The sequence below is a fragment of the Dinoponera quadriceps genome, unplaced genomic scaffold (assembly GCF_001313825.1).
Source record: "Dinoponera quadriceps isolate SergipeBrazil2010 unplaced genomic scaffold, ASM131382v1 scaffold2600, whole genome shotgun sequence".
Lineage (NCBI taxonomy): Eukaryota > Metazoa > Arthropoda > Insecta > Hymenoptera > Formicidae > Dinoponera > Dinoponera quadriceps.
In genome coordinates this window covers 1,574,867-1,597,957 of record NW_014556795.1, presented here as the reverse complement: position 1 = coordinate 1,597,957, position 23,091 = coordinate 1,574,867, and the positions used below count along the sequence as shown (strand labels likewise).

General features: G+C 50.4%; 1 protein-coding gene across 1 annotated transcript in view; it reads right to left on the bottom strand.

The window, feature by feature from the left end:
- Positions 1-18,733, bottom strand: part of LOC106748288 (tyrosine-protein kinase Dnt) — a 29,422-nt gene extending 10,689 nt beyond the window's left edge. The window contains exon 1 of the mRNA XM_014626679.1: positions 18,147-18,733. Coding sequence (XP_014482165.1) covers positions 18,147-18,249 — 103 coding nt within the window. The 5' untranslated portion in view covers positions 18,250-18,733. The remainder of the gene's footprint in view (positions 1-18,146) is intronic.
- Between the last annotated feature and the right edge of the window lie 4,358 nt (positions 18,734-23,091).

Below are 23,091 nucleotides of genomic sequence, written 5' to 3'. Positions count from 1 at the left end.
GCAACAACAAAGTGGTGTTAAGCGCAATCTCGACTTCTTCATCGGGATCTCCGCGACGAGAGTAAGCGAGGATCGTGTTTATGAGACGAATAAACGGGGCCAGGTGTACGTGTGTGCGCGTCGCGCGCTGAGGCGCGAAACGGTCCGCGAAAAATTGTGCGTGTCCCCCGCTGTCAAAATACGGCCATTGAGCGTGATTAACGGGCGCAGCTTTAGCCGATTGGTCGAATAAAAGGCTCCAAAATGAGACCTCGCAGAATCGCCTTCAACGGAGTCCGGCTACCGTCGGCAGGCCGGGGAGGGGGGGAAGGTACCGGAGGCTCTGGGTCAGAAAGAAACCCAACACCTCCCGAATATGAAATCCGGTACGCGTATAACGAGACCCTCCCGCGGTGATGCTTTCAAAAGCGGGAATTGGAGCAGGCAGGGGGATGGGAAGAGAGCGAGCGAGAGAGAGAGAGAGAGGGGGGGAGTGGTGTGCAGGGAAAAATAGAAAGAAAGAAAGGGGGAAATGCAGAAGGGTGGAGGCGCGCAGGTCGAAGGGACAGGAAATATTGGATTTACGCGACGCCTACTCACAATGCAGCGTGCACGATTTTCGTTCGATTCCCGTTCCATGCCGTCGCGTACGTCTCTCGTACGTACCGGGTGCATCAATAGTCCCCGGACGACAGGTCGCCCCGTAGAATGTTGAATTCTCCCCGATGGATCCGCGAGGTGAATGCGACGGGGTCGTATTGGGATTAACGCGCGGAAATAGGGTATACGCAGCGCGTCTCGCAGCGGGGAACGCGACTTTTCCGACGTAGTGTGCTGAGAGCGACTTCAACGAGTCGAAGCCACTCCCGGTCGGTTTGCTTCCTGCCAAAAGAACTTCTCATTATCGGTAAATTTCAAACTTGGAGGCAGCAAAACCGACGTACAGTTTTGTTTTTGAGTTCTAAAGCCTTGTTGAAGGTTTCAAATTAACACGTGCAACCGAGTCGAAATTTAACTTTCATTTTAAGTCTGATTTAATTCCGCATTGTGTTCAAAGGTCTTCTATGAGGCTGAATGCAGAACGAAAATTTCGAGCCTGGGGAACTAAATACCCTCGGTAGCGTTAAAGGAGCACTTATTGTCCTCCTTTGATGCTACAAGCGGGAACTTGTTTTCGGCTACTCCACTCGAAGACTTAATGTGGAATTTGATATTTCGACCCGGGCAGGCGTGTATGCAAACCAGCAACGCTTCCTTACCGAAACGCAGGTTCTCTACGAAAATGTTAACTCAGTTGTGATTACGCAGCGATTATTCCGTCGGAATTCCAACATTCCACGGCACGATCTTACACCGCCACGAGATAAGCGAAGGGCAGCAACGTGTTTTCCGGCTGAGCGTTGAGGACTCCTCCTTATCATTGCTTGCCTCGCTGTCTCAATGTTTCGAGGAATTCTCACGATAGGCACCCGGTGGTGGTTTCTTTTCCAGGCACGGTTAATCGAAAATTCCTTATCCACGATTTTATCCCATCTCGACTGGGAATGCGGCTATGACACGGAATGCTGAAATTCCGGCAGAATAATCGCTGCGTAATCATACAACTGAGTCATTAAAGAAAAAAAGGAAACATTCCTATTATGAATGCACGGTGTACAGCAGTCCACTGCTCCATTGTCATCAAAATGACATCCGTTATGCAAGCGTGCAACGAGTCCGTTTCCTATTTAAATATCAGCGTTACTAACCTATCGCACTTTAAAAATCGTTCCTACAGTCCATCCTCTATATGATGATCTTATGAAAATTAATATGGATTTCCTTGCGGGCAACTATTCTTCAAGATGTTTGAGGAGTGACGTTTCTAGAAACTATGCTCCAAAACTGACGTATCCGGGATATTTATTTATAGGAAATTATCAAACAAATAAAATAAAATAACTGAAATTACATTATTTATCCTTACGTGTTATCTTCAATTTTATATATTTTAGAAAATTCTTTTAATTTCACGATGTATATAATATCCCATATTATTATATGAAAAGGGATATTTTGATTTCTTTCCGACCATCTTAAACAAACAAACAAGGAAAGTCGGGGAAAATCAGTCAGCTGGTTTCAATCACGTAACTCCAACTCTATGAACTCTATTCTATGGAACGATATTTCACAGAAAAGTTCAGGTACGTCGGTTGAAAGACCAGTAAATTCAGGTATCTCGATTCGCGGAACAATCTAATCCTAACCTTTCTCGCTTCGTTCAGTGACAGGGGATGAAGATTAACACAAGATCCGAAGCAGTTTAAAGGGCTCCAAACTCACAACAGAAAATGGCAATGTCAAATGACTTATTTATCACTTCTAGACAGCACAATGTCCGAAGTCATACATCGAATGTCTCAGAGACGTCTTCCGTCCGGTCTTTTAAATATTACGCTGCCCGGGCTGGTTTGTTACTTTAAACTTCAGCACAACGAAAAGCTAAACGACGCTAATAACCCAACCAAACTTGCTGGCAAACAGAGAAACCGCCACTTCAGCTTCAACTACCGTACGCAGTGGACGAACTTCACATACTATCCGACAGGGTTTAGTACTTTACAGCCGTGTACGTACGTCTGTTCGCAATACCAACGTCAGTTTTAGTGCAGCTGTGGCCTCTGCTAGAGGCATTTCTCGGCACAGTGAAGGCGCAACAAAGGAATGTTCGTATGTTGGACGATGAAAAAAAATCACGTATCACGAGCGCGAGAGGTGCGTTATCGCTCTTGCCTCGATGTACCTGTCCAGCCGCTTCGCGATCGCATCCGTCATTTCGCGCGGACGATGGAAGAGCGGTAAATCCCCGACGTGTTCGAAATCCGAGACCGCGGAGTGTCATCCGCGCCGCGCGTTGCCGCGGACGACGCGCGTTCAGGGACGCAACGGGACGACGCCGCCCCGTCGGTGATTTACGACAAATTCCACCCTGCGCACTGTTTCGCCGCGCAAAGGCCGGCTTTTCTGAGGAAAGCGTTAACGGGCTCCAAAAATGATCCGGGCCGAGGTTAACGACCAGATCAGCGCCAGCTGGCATATACTCCGCCGATATCTCGGCTCGCTGCGGCTCGAGAGATCTAATAACGCGGCCGTGCGTGTGTGCGCGCACATTTTGCCACGTGTGTACACACGCGGCTGTACGCGCGCACAGGTATGCGTTGCCGCCGCCACCGGCGCGCGAGATATTTTTCACTTTCGCCATCGCGAGCAAACGACGTGGGCGTCTATATACAGGGTGACTCAGAAGCCACGCCTTCCCTCTTGATTACGGACCCGAATCGCGGACTTCGCCGAGCCTCGTAACGTATCCTCTCCCCGCTGTGCGCTGAAATGTTTCACCCTCNGGGGGGGGGGGGGGGGTCAGATTGACCCGACGGCTTACGTTTATTTTACAGCGCGCACGCGGCTGTTTCTCTCCTTGAGGCGGTGTCGCGGTGTTAAGCGGGTTTCTTTCAGAATCCGTTGATTTGAATGCGAACTAATTATCGGCGCAATTAGAGGACGATTGACCGTTCGGGGACTGAGATATTCGCAAGTTCGAACCCAAGTAGAACGATGAGTCGCGTAAAAGTCAAGACAACGTTGAAGTGATATCGGAATGATCATTTTCACGTCGTCTTGACTTTCGGTTTTATTTTTAAACTCTTTGAATATGACGCTTTTTACGTCGGTCCCGGGATTTGTCTCCATCACGAACAGCGCGCCACGGAAATGTATTATCTCGTTACACCGTCAAAACTTGTTTACCTACGATTGATATCTCGGTGTCTCGATCGGGGTCATCGTTCTTCTCGATTCAGCTCCCTCATGCCGGAGAGAGGCACATCATTTCTAGAGACATTCTGCGTACCTGGTGCGCACACGCACCCGTCGCTCTCTCACCCACGTGCAGGCCCAGTGCATACATATAATGCAGCAGGCTGACTGCTTAGCATATATCGAACGGTCTCTTCCTCCCCCTGGCGACAGGAGTCTCCTGAATAACCCATAAGTCCTGGACAAGTCCTGAGCGTCGTTTGTACACACACACACTCTCTCTCTCTCTTAGCTCCTCGGTCAACGTCGAATTCTCTCCCTCTGTCTTTCAGTTCCTTTCCCTCCCTTCCCTCTTTCTTTCTCTCTTTCTCTCATCTCTCGTTTCCCCCTTTACTTTCTCGCACTCCTCGAGTCCCTCTCCTCGGGCCATAGGTTAAATCCAGGAAGGCGTAACTTCGCGCGACACCGGTTATAATTCACTCCGGAATACCGTCAGCGAGGGAGACGAGGAAGACGAGGCGCTCGCAAGGCAGAAAGAGAGAGAAAAAGAGAGAAAGAGGGAGAAAAAAGAGGAACGGAGACTACTGGGGTTAAACTGCCGTTTCGGGGTCCGCTCTCGGGGTCCCTTCGAAACTCCACCACTGCTTCACGACATTTCATTCCGGAAGGATTAAGGAAAACCTCTCTCGGCCGACTTGTTACTTTTACAATCGTGTCCGTGAAATATCGACGGATCGACGGGGTTGAGAAGTAATAAATGGGTTTGCGAATGCACGCGCGTGTAAACGCAGCTCGCGTTGCTGTTGCGTGCCGCGCGGCTATTCCAAGCTGCGGCGAATAAAACAGTTCTTCGCGGCCCTCCCCTTCTCTCTCTTTCTCCCGTCGAAATAAAACAATCAGCGGTATTTCTGTAATAATAACAGATGGACCTCGCGCGTCCCTCGCGGAGCGCGGAACGCGCGTCCGTTGCGTATCGCGAAAGTGGTAACGTTCTACGGAACGCTCCTCGTGTCCGCGTATATTCCCCAAACGTTATTCATCGTTAAACCGCGAGTCATCCGTCACGATTAGGAGTCCATTCTTACCTCGGTTACGCTCCGAAGTGGCGACTATTCCTGAACAAAGCGCATCACGGCCGGCGCGGAATAGACTCCGGATGGATCCCGTGAGCGATGCATCATACGTAACGACCGCGGTTTTGGTTTATTTGTCGAAGGGGCGAGCGAGGGAGGGAGAAAGGGAGGTAGAGAGAGAGGAGGGAGGGGGAGGAAGGGAGAACAGTAGCGAAACGGGAACCAAAGCAAACGCCGTCGGAGCCGGCGGAGGGGAGCGTAATTCTGGGGGATCGGGAGCTAAAATAATATTGTTCCCGAAGCGTGCACCCTCGCGATTGCCCGAGATGCGAGCGATTGCGAGCGTGCACCGCGTCGTTACGTCGGACACCAGCCACGATCGTCGTCGGAGGCGACTAAACAGGGGTTGACAGATGGCCGCGTTGATTGAGACGTCGCCGTAGCGGCCGGGGACGACATATGGCAGTACTAGCTGGCAATCAGGCCTCGGACATGAAGAGGATTACGTGACGACTGGATTTATCGCGACGTAGAATCGACCGTGGCCGTCCCTCTCTCTCTCTCTCTCTTCGGCGAGGTGCGCCCGTACTTCGCGCTGATCGCAGGAGCTCGTTAAGGAGTCCGGCCGAGAGGGCCGGACGTCGGAGCGCGCGCGCGAGCCTCGCGTGATCCTTTTAGATCCGTCTCAAACGGCTTTCGTCGGATTTAATCCGTCGAGCTGTCGGACGCATTCCGTCGCGCGATTATTCTACCACCTTGATTTACCCCGATTATACCAAAGGTACTGCTTCCCGATTCAAGCGGGCCGAGATATTCTCTCTCTCTCTCTCTCTTTCTCCTTCTTTCTCTCTTTCTATCTCATTAGCCGCGTTCGGTTCGTCGAGTCACGATCCTTTGATCCCAGCGTTATTGTACGATCAATTGTGGGATATATTATTTATGCAATCTTCTCAAAACGAATACGAGACCTCCAGTTGCATTAAAACCGTCACAATACGTAGCGATGCGTGACGAATATCTACGCAAGGGAAAGTTAATCGTTAATATTGACAATTGATCACAGAGAGGTCTAAGTGATATTAAAATTTAACAGAGGAAAATAGGTGGTATTATGGCCCCCCCCCCCCCCCTCGTTTACAGTAACTTTGTCAACAATCAATATTTTTCATTGAGAATCGAACGATTATATTCGTCAAAGTGTTGCTCAATCGATTCTAGACCCAAAGTTATGAAATATTTATTACTTAGGATGTTATTTAGAGAAGTGGAGCGACGCTGTATAATGGGTTAATGAGAAATAGAAATGGTAATTAAATTCGACGGGAAATTATTCGCTCACAGATCTCCCGCCGAGACGATATTTGCGGATCTTTACGTTCGCGACTCATTATTATCCACGCTCGAGTTTCTTTGTATTCCATCGGGTATTCCGGAATCCGATGAAAAAACTGACCTAGGGACACGCTTGTTTCGTGAAAAACCTCTCCGAAGAGATCAATCCTTCCACGCGGGGGGGATTCGCCGCTGGTGGTAAGGAGGAATTGTCACGTACGATTTATCACTGCAGCCTGGCCCGAGGGACAATTCCTTTGAGAGAGCCTCTAGGAAGAGAAGGAAGAAGCGAGAACGAGCGCAAAAAGGCGGACGTTATCCCCCGCTGCGGGATTCGAAGGATCCCGGATGAGATGGCATCTCTAGGCCGTAGGCTCCGTAGGAAATTTTAGTGGGGCCCCTTTGCGTGTTCCTCTTCCTGGCGCCGATGGCCCGATAACTCTACGGCGACACGGCCAGAATTCCGTCTGCTGTCAAGAGGATGACGTGAAACACGACAGGAGGCTCGAGAGGCAAAACCCGGGGTGTAGCGCGACGACTACGACCGCTCGGCGTTCTATTTTTATTATTGCGCGCGCCGGCCGATAAGTCATCGAGGGAATCGCCCCTCCCTCCTCCGACACCGCTCTTGGTGTATGAGTCAAGCGAGAAAGCGTTGATACCGAAATACATCAGGTGTGCGAATTAATTCGACGCCTTTCTTCGTGAGATTCCAAGTTTACTTACAAAAGGTCGAGTGTAAGTTCAATGCTCGAAATGATTTCCATTATTTTCTCATGGCTCTGCTCCATCCATCGGGCAGGGGATGAAAGTCCTCGCGGAGAAAACTCGGCGGTTTTGACTCGATCAAGTCATCGATGCTTTTTTCGGGCCTCGTCGACTGTTTTAAAATACCGCCGGATGATGTCGAAGCGACCGAAATAGGTGGTGATCCGACGGGGCTGGATCTGGCGAATAAGCCGCATGAGAGAGAATTTCCCGATGCACGGATGAGATCCTTCGTCTCTTTTGCGGCACGTGACCGCGCGTTATCGGGCAGCAGAATCATCACGCCTAGTCCCATTGCCGGTAAGAGGTTTCTTTTTACGAGTTTTACGAGTCACAGCAAATCTCCACGCAAAGCGAAACCAATCTTTCGATAGACCGAGCAGCATTTTTACTCAATTGGAGTGCAAAAAGGATGCGGTGCCTCAGACGCTTCTTTCCGAACAACGTAATAATTACTGCTTTCCGAAGTTAAGCGCAAAGGCACCGAATTAATTTGCGCACCTAACAGCGTCGGTACGCGCGAAATCGTACCGCGCCTATATCGGGATAAGAATGTGACCACGAAATCTCTAAATGACTGCGTTTGTGCGCGTTACATTCCGGCATACCTCGAACTCGTGGCTCTGACGAGGACTCTTGAGATGGCGACGCGCGCGACGGAATGATATTTCACACAGGGTTCGCGCGAGGATGAAGACGCTTCGACATTAATTTTTTCTACTATCGTGGATAGAGCGCACAAGAAAGACGGTCGTTGCTGAAGGACCCATTTGTCAGAAACTGTTTGCATTTCGAGGAAGGGTTCTCGCCTTGTTGTTGCCGAGTCACCCTCTATAAGGACCAATGGTCCGTGCTGGGATAGGTGTTAAAAAAATATTTTCCCTCGGCAGGATCCGGCTCCGGTTAGTACCGGAGCGAATGCGCGACACTCGAGGGAATGGCGGAGCGAAACACGGTGGAATCACGGATCTCTGTCTCTACCTCTTTCTCGCTCGTATTGAACTCGAGCACGGACGACGCGCCTTCTACGTGGGCCTCTTTCACTTTCGAGTGCGTTAGGCGTTTTCCGCGCAGGACCCGGCAGAGGCGGCGACTCATCTTCGAGCAGCAGATGCTCGTTAAGATCCTGTCACTCAGAACTCGCTTAGGCGGGATGCTGCAGCGGGCTCACGCGCGCACGGACGAGGATTAAAAGATTCCCCGCGAGGATAACAACGAGAAATTAATGTATACTGCACCGTGGCGCGTTGCAATCGACGAGGTATGGACAAATACGAGCGGCAAGCCACGATTCCTGATTAATTTCAAACGGACGCAACGACACACGAGTAATTTAAATTTCAAATTTCGACCGACGTTTTTACTGCTTTTATCCTCGAATTTCTCTCTCTCTCTCTCTCTCTCGAGTTAAAATTGTGCGAATTCCTCCTTTGAAAAAGTTCAGGATGTGTACGGACTGCGTTAAATCAAATATTCCTAAGGGCTTCTGCTCGCAAAAAAGACCACGCGAGTTTTTCCTTTCTTAGCACTTGGTCAAAGTACATTGGAACAATTACTTAATGCACTGCGGCGTACCTAAAAAAATGCTGCATTTTAATCACTTCCAGCGGGACTTTCCAGCTTCGCGCAACACGACCTCGCGGGATCAAAGGATCTGAGAGGGACTCGCGGGGAGAAAATTGCGCGTTCTATTTCGAGAAATAGAAAACGTCTCCGCCAACAAAGGCGAGGTTTTTGCTTAGTGGCGAATACATACTCTGCAAATGCGTCCTCCCGGGACTTTTAGCCCTTTCTGAGATAATTCACGACGGGGAAAAGATTTTTTTTCTCCGAGAGCCTCGGGTGAAGTGGGACGCGCTCATTTCACCCCGAGCGAAACGTCTTTGAAATCCCTCGAGGCAAACGAGGTCTCTGCGAGAGTCGATTCCATTATGCTACGATTCGATTGATGATACTGCCTAACTTGACACTTACGGATTGCATTTCCGTGTCTCGGAATTGAGAGACTAAGGGAAACAAATAATAAAAGATGCCGTAACAATAGACATTCGTGCTAAGAGAAACGCTAAAAAATGTTAATTGTTTTCCAATTATTATTTAACCTTTCGAATTCCGCGCCGATTTCTCAGACGTAAGATTTCATGTGACCCCAAAGAATTTTCCGTCTATATGTGATAGTATGTTTATAAAAAAAGTTACATTAAAATCCACATATTTCAATGCATAAGTATACTATCTTTTCTTTGTACTTGTCAAAATCAATTAAAGAAATCATTTAGGGGGCGAACAGCTCGTCCCGCTTGAGAATCAAAAGATTAAGAACACTTCAATGGTAGATAACCATAATGAAAGATAACCAAATGGGCGTAACCAAATAAAAGAAAAAATTGCGTGTGATTAAGTAACTGCGACGGTGTTAGTCACATGACATCTCAGGACGGCTTTACACAGGGCATTCAGAGAAATCCGTCTTCCACGCCTGTCGGTGACAAAAGAGATGGTGTGACAGCGCGTTCTTTGGGAATTGACGGAATCCGACGTATTGAAGCCCAAACACGGCCAGTCACCTGTGAGAAAAACAACACGTGTCGCCGCCGTATCGAGGCTCGGCGTGAACCGGGGAGGAGGGAGGGGGAGACTCGTCCCAGGATTTCCTCCTTTCGTTCCAAAACAAACAAAATGCGAGAGTGCCGAGGGCCGTGCTTCCCCTTTCCCTCCTCTCGTTCTATCAGTCTCTCTTCCTCTCTCTTTCTCTCTCTCGGAAGAGAATCCACGGGGGTTCCGCTTCTACCTCGGCGGGATCTCATGTAAAATGTCCCACCAGCACAGACGCGAAGACGCGGCCCTGGCACGTACGCCGTGGACGAAACGAAAGGAGCGAACGAGCCTCGCGCGCACACAAGTGAAAACTTAAGGCGCGGATCTTAACGAGGAGCCGAAGATTGATGCGGACACGGGCGCAGCATCCGCTCGGCCCGGTCCATCCTGAAATCGTACACCAGCGTTTCCCGCCTTCCCCGCTCCGGTGGCTCATCACTCTCTGTCAGCCGAGCGCATAGGTAGATAGATGCGTCGTCGTGGCGCGTCGTTGTACGCCTTCTTCGTGGCGCTTTGCGCGCGCATTGATCATTATAAATCTGTACGTTCACGTCCTCTCTCTCTCTCTCTACTCCTACGCGTTATTTTTCATCAACGAGCGAGCGCGTCCCCGCGACGATGTATACGTTTCCCGCTGTCGGTCACCGCCAGGCCACCCTCCTCCACCCCTCCCACATCCCCGACTCTATCCAGTCACCCCGGCATCCGCCCGGATTCGTCGGGGGGTGAATAGAGTACGAATCGGACGCATCGACGGACAAGTGCGCTCACACCGATCTCTACGCCATTGTGAGCGCATAAACGTTTTCACGGGGCCCTGGTCGGGGCCTTTGAAGCGGCCCCACTCCAGCAACATCAAGATGGGCCTGTCAGGGCCTAACTAGCTAAGGTCGAGCCCAAGCCGGACTCACACGAACGAAGGGACGCCTCGGGCGCGGGTTTGTCCGAGTGCACGCTGTTTTCGTGTTTTGACACGGCCTCCTGACGGATGCTGATGCTCGCTTCGAACGTTTCAACGTATCGGTCGCGCTATTAATTTTGCAACAAGCACGACGTGTACGACGCTGCGCCACGTGCGAATTTCCGGACGAGCCCGGAAGAATGGCGGGAATGATCGTGAAGAACGCGATTCCTCCGCAGCTCACGGCGTTCCTCTGTGAGATCGGCGCGCGATACGCACTAATGGAAAATTACTTTCAGGGCCGGACATATTTTATTTTAGTAGCGACATGTGTGTGAAGTTACCCCAATAGCACAATTCATCGGCGATTCTGATCCAATATTAGTTATATCGGCATTCATCGGGGTATATTGAATGTGCATTGCCCCGATATAAAATCAGCCGGGACTGTCACACCTGCGAAAGCAGATTTTCCGTGATATCCGCTGTAAATTTTCGACGGCTTGCTAATAGAAATATAAGGGGATCTGCTAGCACAGCAGATCATGACGACAGATTAATCCATTGTCAGATTCTGCTGGTAAATTCTGTTCTATTTCTACTAGTGAGCTATCGGCGAAATTTATAGCGGATACTGCGTAAAATCTGATTCTGCAGGTTTCGCAGACCGAGCGGCTTTTTACATCGGGCGACACTCGTTCAATGCACCCCCGATGAATGTTAATATAACCAATATCGGACTGACGTATCGCCAAAGAATCGTGCACGAAGATTCTCACCGAAAAGAAACGATCATTTTCGATCGACGCGTCTCGAAGGATAGAGGAGTACGGTCCCGGGGAAGTGAGGGGGGGGGGGGGATCATCCGCAATATCCATTGTAATACGGCGATTGAAGTCGGGTTGAAAATCGATCATTACGGAGGCGATAGAAAGGCCGGAAATGGGAATATCGAATTGGATTCACACGGTCGACGAAGCGACTCGTCAAACGGTACGGAAAATCGATCCGGAGGGAACGAAGTTGTACGATACGACGAGGACGACGAAAGAAAGCAAAAGACCCGGGCGATTCGGTGATAAATTTCGACCGTTCTTCCCAGGGTGCCCCGCCGCGGGAGAACGAACGGAGCGAGCGGGCAACACGATCGCGAGAATCGATCGGCGATTAACCGTAATTTACCTCGCGCCTTAAACAGCGTGAAATCGGAGAAAGAAGAATGTAACGCGGAGTAAAGCCGGCGGTATCCCGGCGGACTTATCTTATCCAAGTTAACGCAACACGAGCCCGCGCTGTGGTAGCGGGCGTGTAAGGCTCCGCCGCCTCCAGATAAGTCCGAAATTTTAGGACCGTGTCGTTCGCCACCTGCTCGCCACTTTCGGCCGCAATTTATCGGGCGCCGTCGCGAGTCGAATTTATTTATATATCGCGCGATCGTTCCTCGCATTCGATATCGCCGCTCGTTTCTTCTTTCCTCCGCGATTACATGCGCGGGTAACCAATCGGGACTCCCGCACGGGATCGAGATCGGCTTGCCGATGCGCTCGGCCGACGGAGGGACGGCGGAAACCCGAGAGAAACCCTAGAGCGAATACGGAAATTGGAAACCTTCTCGTGTGCGCTACGTTGAGGCTCGAAAAGCTCGAAAGAGGCCCATATGGGCTGCGAGGCGAGAGCCGTTTCGAAATCCGTATCGTAGAGGCCATCTGAGAGGCCCGGCTCTTGCCCTTCCTACCTCTCCGCCACCCGGGACCGGACGAGAAAACGATAGGAAAGAAAAAAAGGTAAGGGAAAAAGGCACGAGGAACTGCGGGAGGGATGTGTAGTATGGACGGAAAGAGAGAAAGAGAGAGAGAGAGAGAGAGACCCTAGCGAAAATAAAACTACGAGGAACGACTGTCGATTATTCGGTGTCTAAACAAACTAGAGCCGGTCCTGCAGCGCCCCACGTCGCCGCCGCCGCTGTCGCTTAACAAGGACCTCGTTATAATATTTTATTACGCCTCTCGTATATTATAATGCCACGCTGCGAGAGGTTTCCTCCCGGGCGCGAAAGAGGGAGAGAGAGAGAGAGAGAGAGGTGGCCTGCGCTTTCGCGCAGTCATGTGGACGCAGAAATTTACGGTTGTGCTTCGTAGAAAGAACGGGTTACCCACACCTTTGACAAGGTCTCTCTTCTCCCGTGTGATCATCCGGGCACGAATCCATGATTGAAAACGAGGGACAAGGCACGGTGTGTATGAGTTATCGCGTTGTCAGTGGAAACATCGTCGCGGCGCACATCGATGAGAATGCGCGTACCTTCCCGAGGAATATCGCGGCGGCCGGGTTAGGCAGTAGGTAGGTATGCGAGTCCTCGACGACGCGGCCGAACGCAGCGGGACCGCCACGCGTGAACTTCGAAGAATGCGGCTCCGCCCGGCTGGAACGTCTATTAATACCTATTTACGCTAAATCGGTACGTCGCGCCACATTTCCTCGCCAATTCTATCAGCAACCGCGGAACGAACCGTTGTCCGAGCACGTACGACGTCCGCGCGATTCCCCGGCGCACCGGGGGAGCATCGACGAGGCGCGCACAGCGGAAAGGTACACACTGCGCGCAGGTAAACGTCGCTTGTTTCAACACTGCAAATCCAAGCGTGTAACTTTGCACACTTACGGGAAAGACAGTCTCTCAAGTCTCAAGAATAGATATTCTCGTGTATGAGCGAGGGTGCTGGAATCTCCTTCCTAAGACAATCTTCGATTTGCTCGTTCGAATTTAGCCGGATTTGAATTTCTTTCTCGATAATGGGATAATAATATTCTCGAGGATGGAATATGCTTTTCTTCGCAGTGTGATAATGAGCTTTTGCGAAATTTGTAGACAGGTGTATTTTAAGATTACGTTGAAAGGAAAAGGCGCTACAGGCAAATGTTTGCTAAGGAGTACTGCTGTCATTCTTCCTGGCTTGGATTAAGCAAAGTATTACGTAGCACTTTTTCTCTTCCAGTGGATCGTCGAGAAAATATTCTTTGTTGAAGATAACTATTGCTTCCAAGCACGGTTGTAACAGACGCATTTCTCGAAGTGACCAGACAGATTCAGATACTGAGAGGGGAATTTAAATAGATACGGACACAGATATAAATTCGAGGTAAATAATACAGATACGGATATATACATTATGAGGATGTACACTTCATGAAGTGTATCTAGAGATACAGTATGTGTCTATATCTAGTTATTATAGTGTCTCAACTACTTAAAAAAGCAAAGTAAGCCGAGCGATCGCGTTTTTTTAGCAAAGCGAATGATATTTCTCTCCGTGTATTATTACCCACGTGTACACCTTCTGACAAATTCCGAATCAATTTTCCCCGATAATCGACACGTCGACCTACCAATATCAAGATCAAACGATCGAACGGCAATCACGAAAGAGATTCGCTCGGAACTATTCGCGCGTATTTCCCGTAACAGCAGGGGACACGTTCCGCCCTCCTCTCGCGAATCTTTTTTCCGTTATTTTCGATAACAGAATCAATCCTGGGAATGAGTCGCGCGTTGGACGGAACAATAAACGCAACTGAATATTTCCTCTCTGAAAAAAGCAGCGATTTGTATTTCACGACTTGTGTATGCGCGATAAATGAAAGCATTTCCTGTTTACGTACGCGAATATACATGCGCGCTGCAACATTTTATTTTATCGCAGAATAATTCCACCGGAGGGGGACAATTGAGGTAGGCATGCAACTTTTATTTCGATTTATCCGCCACGTGCACCATCCCTCCTCCCCCGACCCCTCGGGTCCGCTGAATATAACCCACATATCACGGAATCGTCGTCGCCGTATCGGGGTCGCATGTGACAGAATCGCTTTTAAAATCGCGTTACCAGACGCGGTCGACGCGTCGTCGTCATTGTCGTCGTCGTCGATGACTTCAACGCGTGCGAAACGCACTCGAAACGACCGTAGGACGAGAGGACGCGCGGAGAAACGCGCAATCCCACGCGCGAACGCACTTCGCTCGAGGGCGAATCCTGAGCGGGTTCAGGTGTCGCAGGATCCGCGCCACCCTATATCCCGAGGACGGCGACGGGAGGCAACGAGGCGGATGCTTTTCGCGGTCCAACGGCCCGAGAGCGAATTATCCTGCGTCGTGGAAGTTATCGAGGAAATATTGGAAAGTCCGCAGCCCCGCAGACGCGGCAGCAGCCGCCGCCTCGTCGAGTGGCTTCCATTCGTTTCCGGCGCAGCGATTCGAGTGCGCCGGGCTGAACAACGATTCCTGACTAACGTGGCTTACGAATGAAATCCGACGAGGGCGTGTGGCGGCGATAAAGAGGATCGAAAGCGTGAGAATGGAACAGTCGGATGGATCGGGAGGAGAAGCGGTTTTATCGCGCTCGACGGGAGGCAATGTAAGATTATGTTCGGGGAATGAAGTACCAGGATTTGTCTTTTTTTCCCCTCTTTTCTCGCGAGGGTGAGAAGGGTTTCTCTTGTGCGAGCCTACGTTCATAGTGCATTATCTTGAGCGCGTGTTCGGCCCCAAGTGTATTTCTGTATCGGCCGCGCACGCAGATCGAGCCTTTCTCGACGGGATCGACAATGCGGAAAATAAGTATCGCGTAATCCTAATGAATATCACCTTAAATCAAAAACCATTTCACGCTTACGTGCGGTAATTCGTTTAAAAATTAAAGTACCATTGCGCTCAAGTGAGTGTTCGCTGCAAGCTGTTAAAATATACGTTTAAATTGATAAAAATATCGTTTGATTCAAGGAGCTGAAAAACACACGTGTATTTTACGTGTATTCGACTTTAGACCTTTCTTCCTGTGTGTGTGTGTGTGTGTGTAAGTCAACACCTACGTATGACAGATCTACTTTGTACGCATCGCACAGTGTCTGAATAAAAACATAGTAATGGCCGTCATTGCGCGATTTTCCGCACGCGAGCGACATCAACGCCCCGGCGGCTCGGTGTAAACACGAAGGAATAAACGCGGTAAACCTTACGATGAATTTTCCACATGAGAGTACGAATCACTATGCGTCGGTTCCACGTGTGTCGAAGGCTATTACACCCCGAACCAAACGCGTATGTTCGAAAGACGTTTCAATATCAAAAGACATCTTCACGACACCCTGGGACACGTCTCAATGTCACCTGGAGAAAGTCTCAGTACGGTATTTGCAGCGAGTCAAGCGTCCCAGCTTTTCAACGCCCCGCCGCAGGTTGTAAAATTGCGCTCGGAAACCGTAAATGCGTCGGGGAATCTCGCGGACAAGCCCGCTAATGCGGCCCGACGCGGATCGACGTGAATATCTCGCGTTCGCGGGGTAATTCGCGGGAATGGAAGTCTCCGGGCGNGGGGGGGGGGGGGGGGGGGAATCGTCGGCTGCTCGATGAGACCGTGTGAGTGTGAGAGACGACAATAGAAAATAAGAGCGACGTTTTAAGACCCGCGTCGTCGCTCGCTCGCCCTCTCAGATACTTCGGCGAGCCCGAACGTTTCGAGCGCGTCCTCCGTCTTCCGGCCATCGACGGTTTTCCGATGATTACGCGGTCACGGCGCTTTAATTACGCGGCCACGACGATTCACAGCCGCGTGAATGGTGATAGCGATTATTCATCGGCCGGTTTGAGAGCCCGCGCGAGATACGAGCTGCGCTGACGCGGGGACGATTATTCAACGTCCGTTGTTGCGCGAACCGCGAGTGCCCTTTCGCCACTTATTGCCGCCACGGCACAATGGATTTTCAACGGCAATTTCGATTCTTGATTGCGCTATGCGCCGGGGTTACGCAGGGGTTAAGAGAGAGAGAGAGAGAGAGAGAGATATGGAAAAGAATGGGAAGCTTGACCTCGTTCGTTCCTTCCCTCCCCCTCGTTACTTCATCGCGATAATCTCGTCGAGCGCACGCGCCGAATTAAATCGCTATCGATAATACGCTGTTAACGGGCTTATCTGATAATTGCGCGTGCTATGTCGGGAATAGCCGCAAAGTGGAAAACGATCGCCTCGAAAGGGAATCCCGCGAGAGGCGCCCGAGCCACGGCCAATTTTCCTGTTCTCGGCTCATCCCCGACCGGATTTGTACTTAAAATTATACCGGTTTCGTTACCTGAAGTTATTACAGCGCGAGTGGAATAAGGGAACGGATGAAGTGCGAGAGAGAGAAAGAGAGAGAGAGAAAGAGAGAGATAGAGAGCCGTCGAAGCGGGATACGATTAACGACAGCGTATCCTCGCGGCGAGAGATCGTCATTGCGCGATCGAACCGGGGATGTAATTTCGGACATCGCCGAATGTTCGGCCGTGGCCGGCGCTCGCTTTGCATTTAATTTTCCGCAACTGCCTCATGCATAAATCGCGGATGCATGGAATAAATTAGAGGCCTGTAAATTAGATATATCGCGGGCGATATCAGTCTTCCACGTCCTCGACGTGCCGGTTCATAACTGTGGAATTAATTCAACGCCGCTGACCGTCGCGGAACGGTAACGCGATTCCATTTTTCCCTCGCTCCCTAGTAGATACTATTATCTTGCGGGAAGCGCGATAAGTTCGGCAGCTGCAGCGTTGGAAGAAAGCCTGAGAGACCAGACGCGCGGGTCAACCAGACGTACGGCGCGCGTCTTTGATTTTTTTACTACGCGTCGATCGACTTCCGTAGAAGAGAAACACGTCCGATACGGGGTCAAGCCGATTAACGCGAGAAGAGGAGGGGTGTATTCTTTGAAATCGAATTAGCGAAAATATCACCGGCTGAATCGATAAAGCAGTGTATTGCACTGGCGATCGGTGCATGGAAAAAGTAGTCTTAAATCGATGATAGATTTCTCGTGTATGAGCGAGAATATTGTTGAAGTTCTCCGGAGATTTTTCATCGCGAATTGAGCGCAAGTGATACTTGCGTCAGTACGAATTCAATCGAGTCGAGACGAAAGATCGACTGAGAAAATGATCATATTCTTGATTATACATGAGAATATCTATTCTTGATTTAAGTTCCGTCCTTTCCCGTGTATTCACTAAGAAACACTTTCGCTTGTTTTATATTTCATTGACTTCAGCTGATGAAAGATTCATCGCAAATCGCTGCTACGTGTCTTCCTTGTAATAAAAATATATATACATACATACACACACATATATATATAGACTCGAGAATCGGAGGTTTCGAGGCCGAGTTACATCAGGATAAGCTGATTTTTCAAACACTATATATATATATTGAGTCAATAAAACATAATAAAGAATATATCAGATAAAAAGATCGGCAGCACACCTTAAGAATGTGATTACCGATAGATAATGAAAAAGAGGTGATAAATAATATCTCTCTTCACCGCGTGGCTACAGCTGGATTTCCCGACGGGAAGTCGCCGCTATCAACCGGCTCTCCCAGCGAAATTTCACTGACTCTCTGTGCTATATTTACAACTATAACCATCAACTAGCGACTACTCGACCGTTTCTCAGCGATAACCCGCTGACTGCACTTCGGACAGTGCGTTATCGTTGTTACGTTACGCGTTCACCGGACCGTTACTGTATTTCACGTCGGTCCTCATCTGACCTCGTCTTAGAGCGAAATAACCGGCTGTACGCGAACAACAGCCTCTCCTCCTTCGTCACCTTATAAGTCCCACAGAGAGAGAGAGAGAGAGAGAGAGATTGGCAAAAACGCACTTACCCATTAGCTTGCGGACCTCCGTCTGGCTGAGGAAGAGGTTGAAGTAGCTCGCCGCCGGCTGCGCGACGACCAGCAGCAGCATCGCCGCGAGCCTCCAGAGCATCGTGGCCGCCACGTGACGTTCACTCGTGGTGGGCCTCCGTGTGTGTATTTACCGACGACGACGACGAGGGGCGAGCACAGAGCGTCTCGCCGGACGCTACGCTCCGCCACCGGCGAGATTCATATTTTCGCGCGACGCCCGCTCGGAGGATGGCACTCGCACGTGACACGCCGCGCCTCGGGAGAGAGCGTGCGCGCGCGGCTCTCCTCAGGAGCGGCCCGGAGACGCGCGCTCCTGCCCCCGCTTTTTTGACAGCTCGTCGACGGCGCGCGTGTTATCCGGCCGAGGGACACTCCCCGCACACGGAGGAAGGCGCGTTCGCGGCTGTTCTCTCACCTGGATGTCGCACGACGCGTTCACCCGACCGGGGATTATCGAGCGCGGTTACGACGGAGTCGAGCGGCGGACGAGGCGACGCGGAATGCTGCGAGAACGGAGCGGAACGTTCATGGGGAGCGCGCGCGCGGCCTGCCTGCCTGCCTCGTGAAAGCCACAACCAGTTGTGTGCTACCATCGCCATGGGTCGTCTGGGGTCGGCGCAGGCTTGTCGGCCGAGAGCAGCCGAGCGGGCCCGAAACCTGCCGAGGCCCACCTACGAGAGAACCGACGATGGTCGTGGTCGTGAGCCCACGACCAGAAGAGATCGAACCGGCCGTTCTCTCTCTCTCGAACGAACGAACGAACGAACGAGACCAGAATTGAATTTAAAATTCACCGACGGCGATATTGCGCGAGCGCAAGACTGCGGGTTTCGGAGGGCGGGGGAGAGAAAATCGCTGGACGAGCGCATCTGTCTTCTGCTGTTTATGACTTGGAACAATTTGCTACTCGTCCGAGCGACGAGTCCGCAAACAGAGTAATACGGAGGACAAGTGGTGTTCGCGCCCTAGGATTCGCGAGATTTCAGTCGGAGTAGGGGTGTTGCGATACTGGACGGAGAAAAAGGTCTCGTTGTATTAAACCCAGAAAGGGAAGGAACAGGTGCTGGTTTTGGTTGGAGGAAACAGAATTTCTGTTTGCGAGAGTCACGTCCGAGTCACAACAGCCAGAATTTCTTCTTCGCGCTCCGACCAGAAAGCTCACTTGTTCCCTTTTGATATAACCGGATCATTTTTTCCGTATTTTTCGATTATTCTCTGCCGCAATAATTTTCGGCATGCGATCTCTCGCTTTTAACGCCATCGAACTTAGTCGTGGCGAGAAGACGGAGAAGCTTCAACACATCCTCTTTAAAGCTTTTAGATCGCGAACCGTAGAAAGTCTAGTGCATAAAGTACGACTATCTTTATACCACATAGTGAAATTACTATGCGCGGACGTACGTTACTTTAAAAGCAGCTTTAAAGTAAGTAGCTTAAAAATACCTTTTAAAGCAGCAAAACAGAAACGCCCTTCTTATTTCTTCATTCTTATATTTCCTCTAATTTCACTTCTCTTTAAACTTTCGACGCGAGTGTGTCAGTATCGAGATTCTCGTTCTGACACTGGCATCACTAATAACATCGGATATTCCTCATTAAATATCCGTCCCGGCCCGATATTGATATCGATACTTTCACGGGTATCGCAACATCCCTGATTCGGGATCGTCGATTTTTGCCCGACGCGTCCGCGACACGTCGCTTGCGAGAGCCGTCATCAACTACCGATTATCAGACGTCAGCTATCGGCTGTCCGTGAATTATCGGCTGCCAGTCGTCGGCGCCGGTTCGCGTTGAATTTTCAACGAGCGCGCGCGGTTCCACCGGACCGGCCGTGAAAAGATACCCGGACGTGCTTGGAAATCGGTCCTCCTCTCGATAGGTGGGATAAATAGAATGTGTGAGCCTACCTGCGTCATTTGCGCGTTGACCGTTTCCTAACGGTCTCGCTTTTGTCGGCGTAATAAGCCGGAGGATTCTATCCGCGATGGAACTTCTTATCCGACGTGTCGGCCGAAGTGTCGCGCGTACACGGACGCGCAAATAGAATATCGCAGGGACGATCCTCCCGGAATCAGTCGGCGCTGAAGGAGCTCTAATTGAGCGGGACAGCTTCTCACAGTATAAATAGAGAGGATAATGCGGTGGGCAATCGACGGTTTCTTCAGCCGTCCGCTGATACCTACGGCTTTTACGGTGGCACGGCTCGTAACATTGGTGTTGCTAACCGTAGAAAATCGAAAGCGTAACGGCATTCTCGGCGAGCAATAAATTCCAGGTCCTTTATCCACGGTACTTCGGCAACGGGTTGCACACCCCTCGCGCGTTATCCGAAGCTGAAAGTCGCGCCTGGTTCGCGCGGGAAGCCCATTTCGTTCTTTCTCTTCTTATTGTCAGCGTACAATACCTCGCTGTCCAATTAACCGCTATCAATCGGCGACGCGAGACAGTGCGATATGAAGCGTGCTACTTTTGTCGTCTGTTTATTCATTCCACGTGTCTTGCATAAAGATTTCCGCCTTCTCAGATGAAAATCGACGAAACCGTGGGGAAGCGCGGTAAAAGTACGGTAAACCCGACACACCCCGTGTTTCTCCGCTGTATTTTAATAAATTACGTCGGACAGAACGCGAACTTTGTCTATTGCGTGTACAACGCAAAAGCATCGAAATCACTCCAATTTTCACGTACACTTCCGCCGTGTAGGAGCATTTGCAATTTTGCGCAACATTTACCAGACAAACGGTTCCCCCTATTTTTATGATTAAAATCACAAAGTGAGTGGTGGAATCTTCCCACCGAAAATAACTATAATTCTCTACGAGTGTAGTTTCTAGAAGGGTCGATCCTCAAACATCTTAGAAACTAATTATCACTCGCGGCAAAATATGTAATAATTTATATTAATAAATATCACATTGTTAAATTGAAGACCGTCGTATATTCCGATGGGGAAGCGTTGCTGGTTCGCATCTGCGCAGGTAAATTTCAATTTCACACGGGACTCGAAACGTCTCACAAGCGTGCGATTGCTTCATACTGTCGATACTGTCATTGATTACGCGGTCGGTCGCGGACTTTAAGTCTCATCCTTTGACGGGAAAACACACGTCACGCTAACCACAGACAGAGGTAAGTTCAACCGCGAATTTACGAGACGCGCGAAGTGTGGGAATGTTCCTCGCGTCCCGCGGGAGGAAGAGATGGATTAGAATTTCTTGCTGCTCTCCTCTCGCTTAACGCGATTCACTGAATTATGCTAAACAGTTCCCGAAGAGGTCGCGTGCTAAAGGACACTCATATATATATTTCCATATTTTACATCTGCCTGTATAATTAATACACACAGACGCGCACGCGAGAGACGGAAGCGTCAAGATTATAGATCGCTGCGCGGGGGACAGCGGCGATAAACAACGCGTCGAATTATTGACGATAAAGCGCGCTCCTCGATCGCACTTTCGGGACATTTTTACCGCGCTTTGTCGTCGAGGAACGGAGCGTATCTCTAGGAGCCACGAGCGCGATGTGCGGAATACGAGGCGCTCTCGAATTTCATCCCGGAGGAATCGGGGGCAATTGGAATATCCGTCCGTGCATTTGCATAATTCGAGAGATCGACGACGGATAGGGAGAACGCCCACGTAGCCGCGTCGAATCACGATCGTCTTTACCTACCCAGGACCCACCTTTCCTTTTTCCCGTCTACCAGGACGCGCTTGATTACCGTACGCCGTTATTACCGGCGATGCGCGCGAGCGAGAATACGAAGAGGCGGAAGGAGGCGAGCCGAGAGCGGGACTCGTTTTGCAAATTCGCGGTTGATTGAAAAGCTCGCGCGGCATAAAAACGGCCGGATAACTGCTGCGGCGGGAGGAGGAGGGGAATGAGAGAGAGAGAGAGAGAGAGAAAGCCGGGTGATTACTCTCTTACCGTATTATAGCATGGGCCGAGGAGCGTTTGTCTGTTAACAGGCCCGATTTCGCCATTGGCGGCCGACGGATGCGAGAGGCAAATTCGTACGATGCGTCCTCGCGTGTCTTTCCTTTTTCCCGTTCGTCGTCCTCGTCGTCGCGCGGAGAGCTATTAATTTAATCTCCGCGATCATGCGGTTACTTGAGTTATCATTTAATATTTTATCGTCGGCCCTCCCCCTCATTTGCTCGTCGTCTCGATACCGTAACGCTGATACGGATTACACGCTGCCGGACGGTGAGTAGAAAATGTCCGACCCACGACGTGCGTACGAGCGCGCCAACGTAACGAGCGTGAGACGGGATTGCGATTAATCCGCGTGGTAATCGAATCAATCAACGAGCCCTCATTTCGTTTCTTTCAAATTCGAGCGATTCGCCGCTAGCGGAGGGCAAGCGCGTGGAAAATTCGGAAGGTGGGACGAGAGCCGAGTTACCGTTGGCCCGAGTTAACAATGCGAAAGGGAGGATGCGGGCTGTAAGAATCCTGGCGCGGCCGCGACTGTGCGCGATATTTGGATCGCTATCTGGTGGGTCTCCGGTAGTCGTGCGCGAGCACAATATACAGTGGGTCCAAAGCTGATACAGCTGATATCATAAACAAGACTGCGCAGTGCGCGGTGTGAAGCAGCGGCTTAATCTACCGCAAATACAGGCCGCCTCGCTTAAATCAAGGCAATGTCAAGAGAAGAGAACGGGCCCCTTTGTCGGTCCTAATCTGCGCAAACAGCCGTATATCTGGCGGTCGTCGGCCAAACTCGCGGTTTATCCGAATTTATCCCGGCAACGGCTTCTGGAAGATGTGTGTCGTGAGACGCGAGAGACTACTCTCTCTCTCTCTCTCTCACACAGATATATTTCCCACCGTATTCTCTCTAATTTCTGTCATAATTCACGTTACGATTAGCACCGCAGCCTTCGTCATAATTTTATTCGCACACACGGTG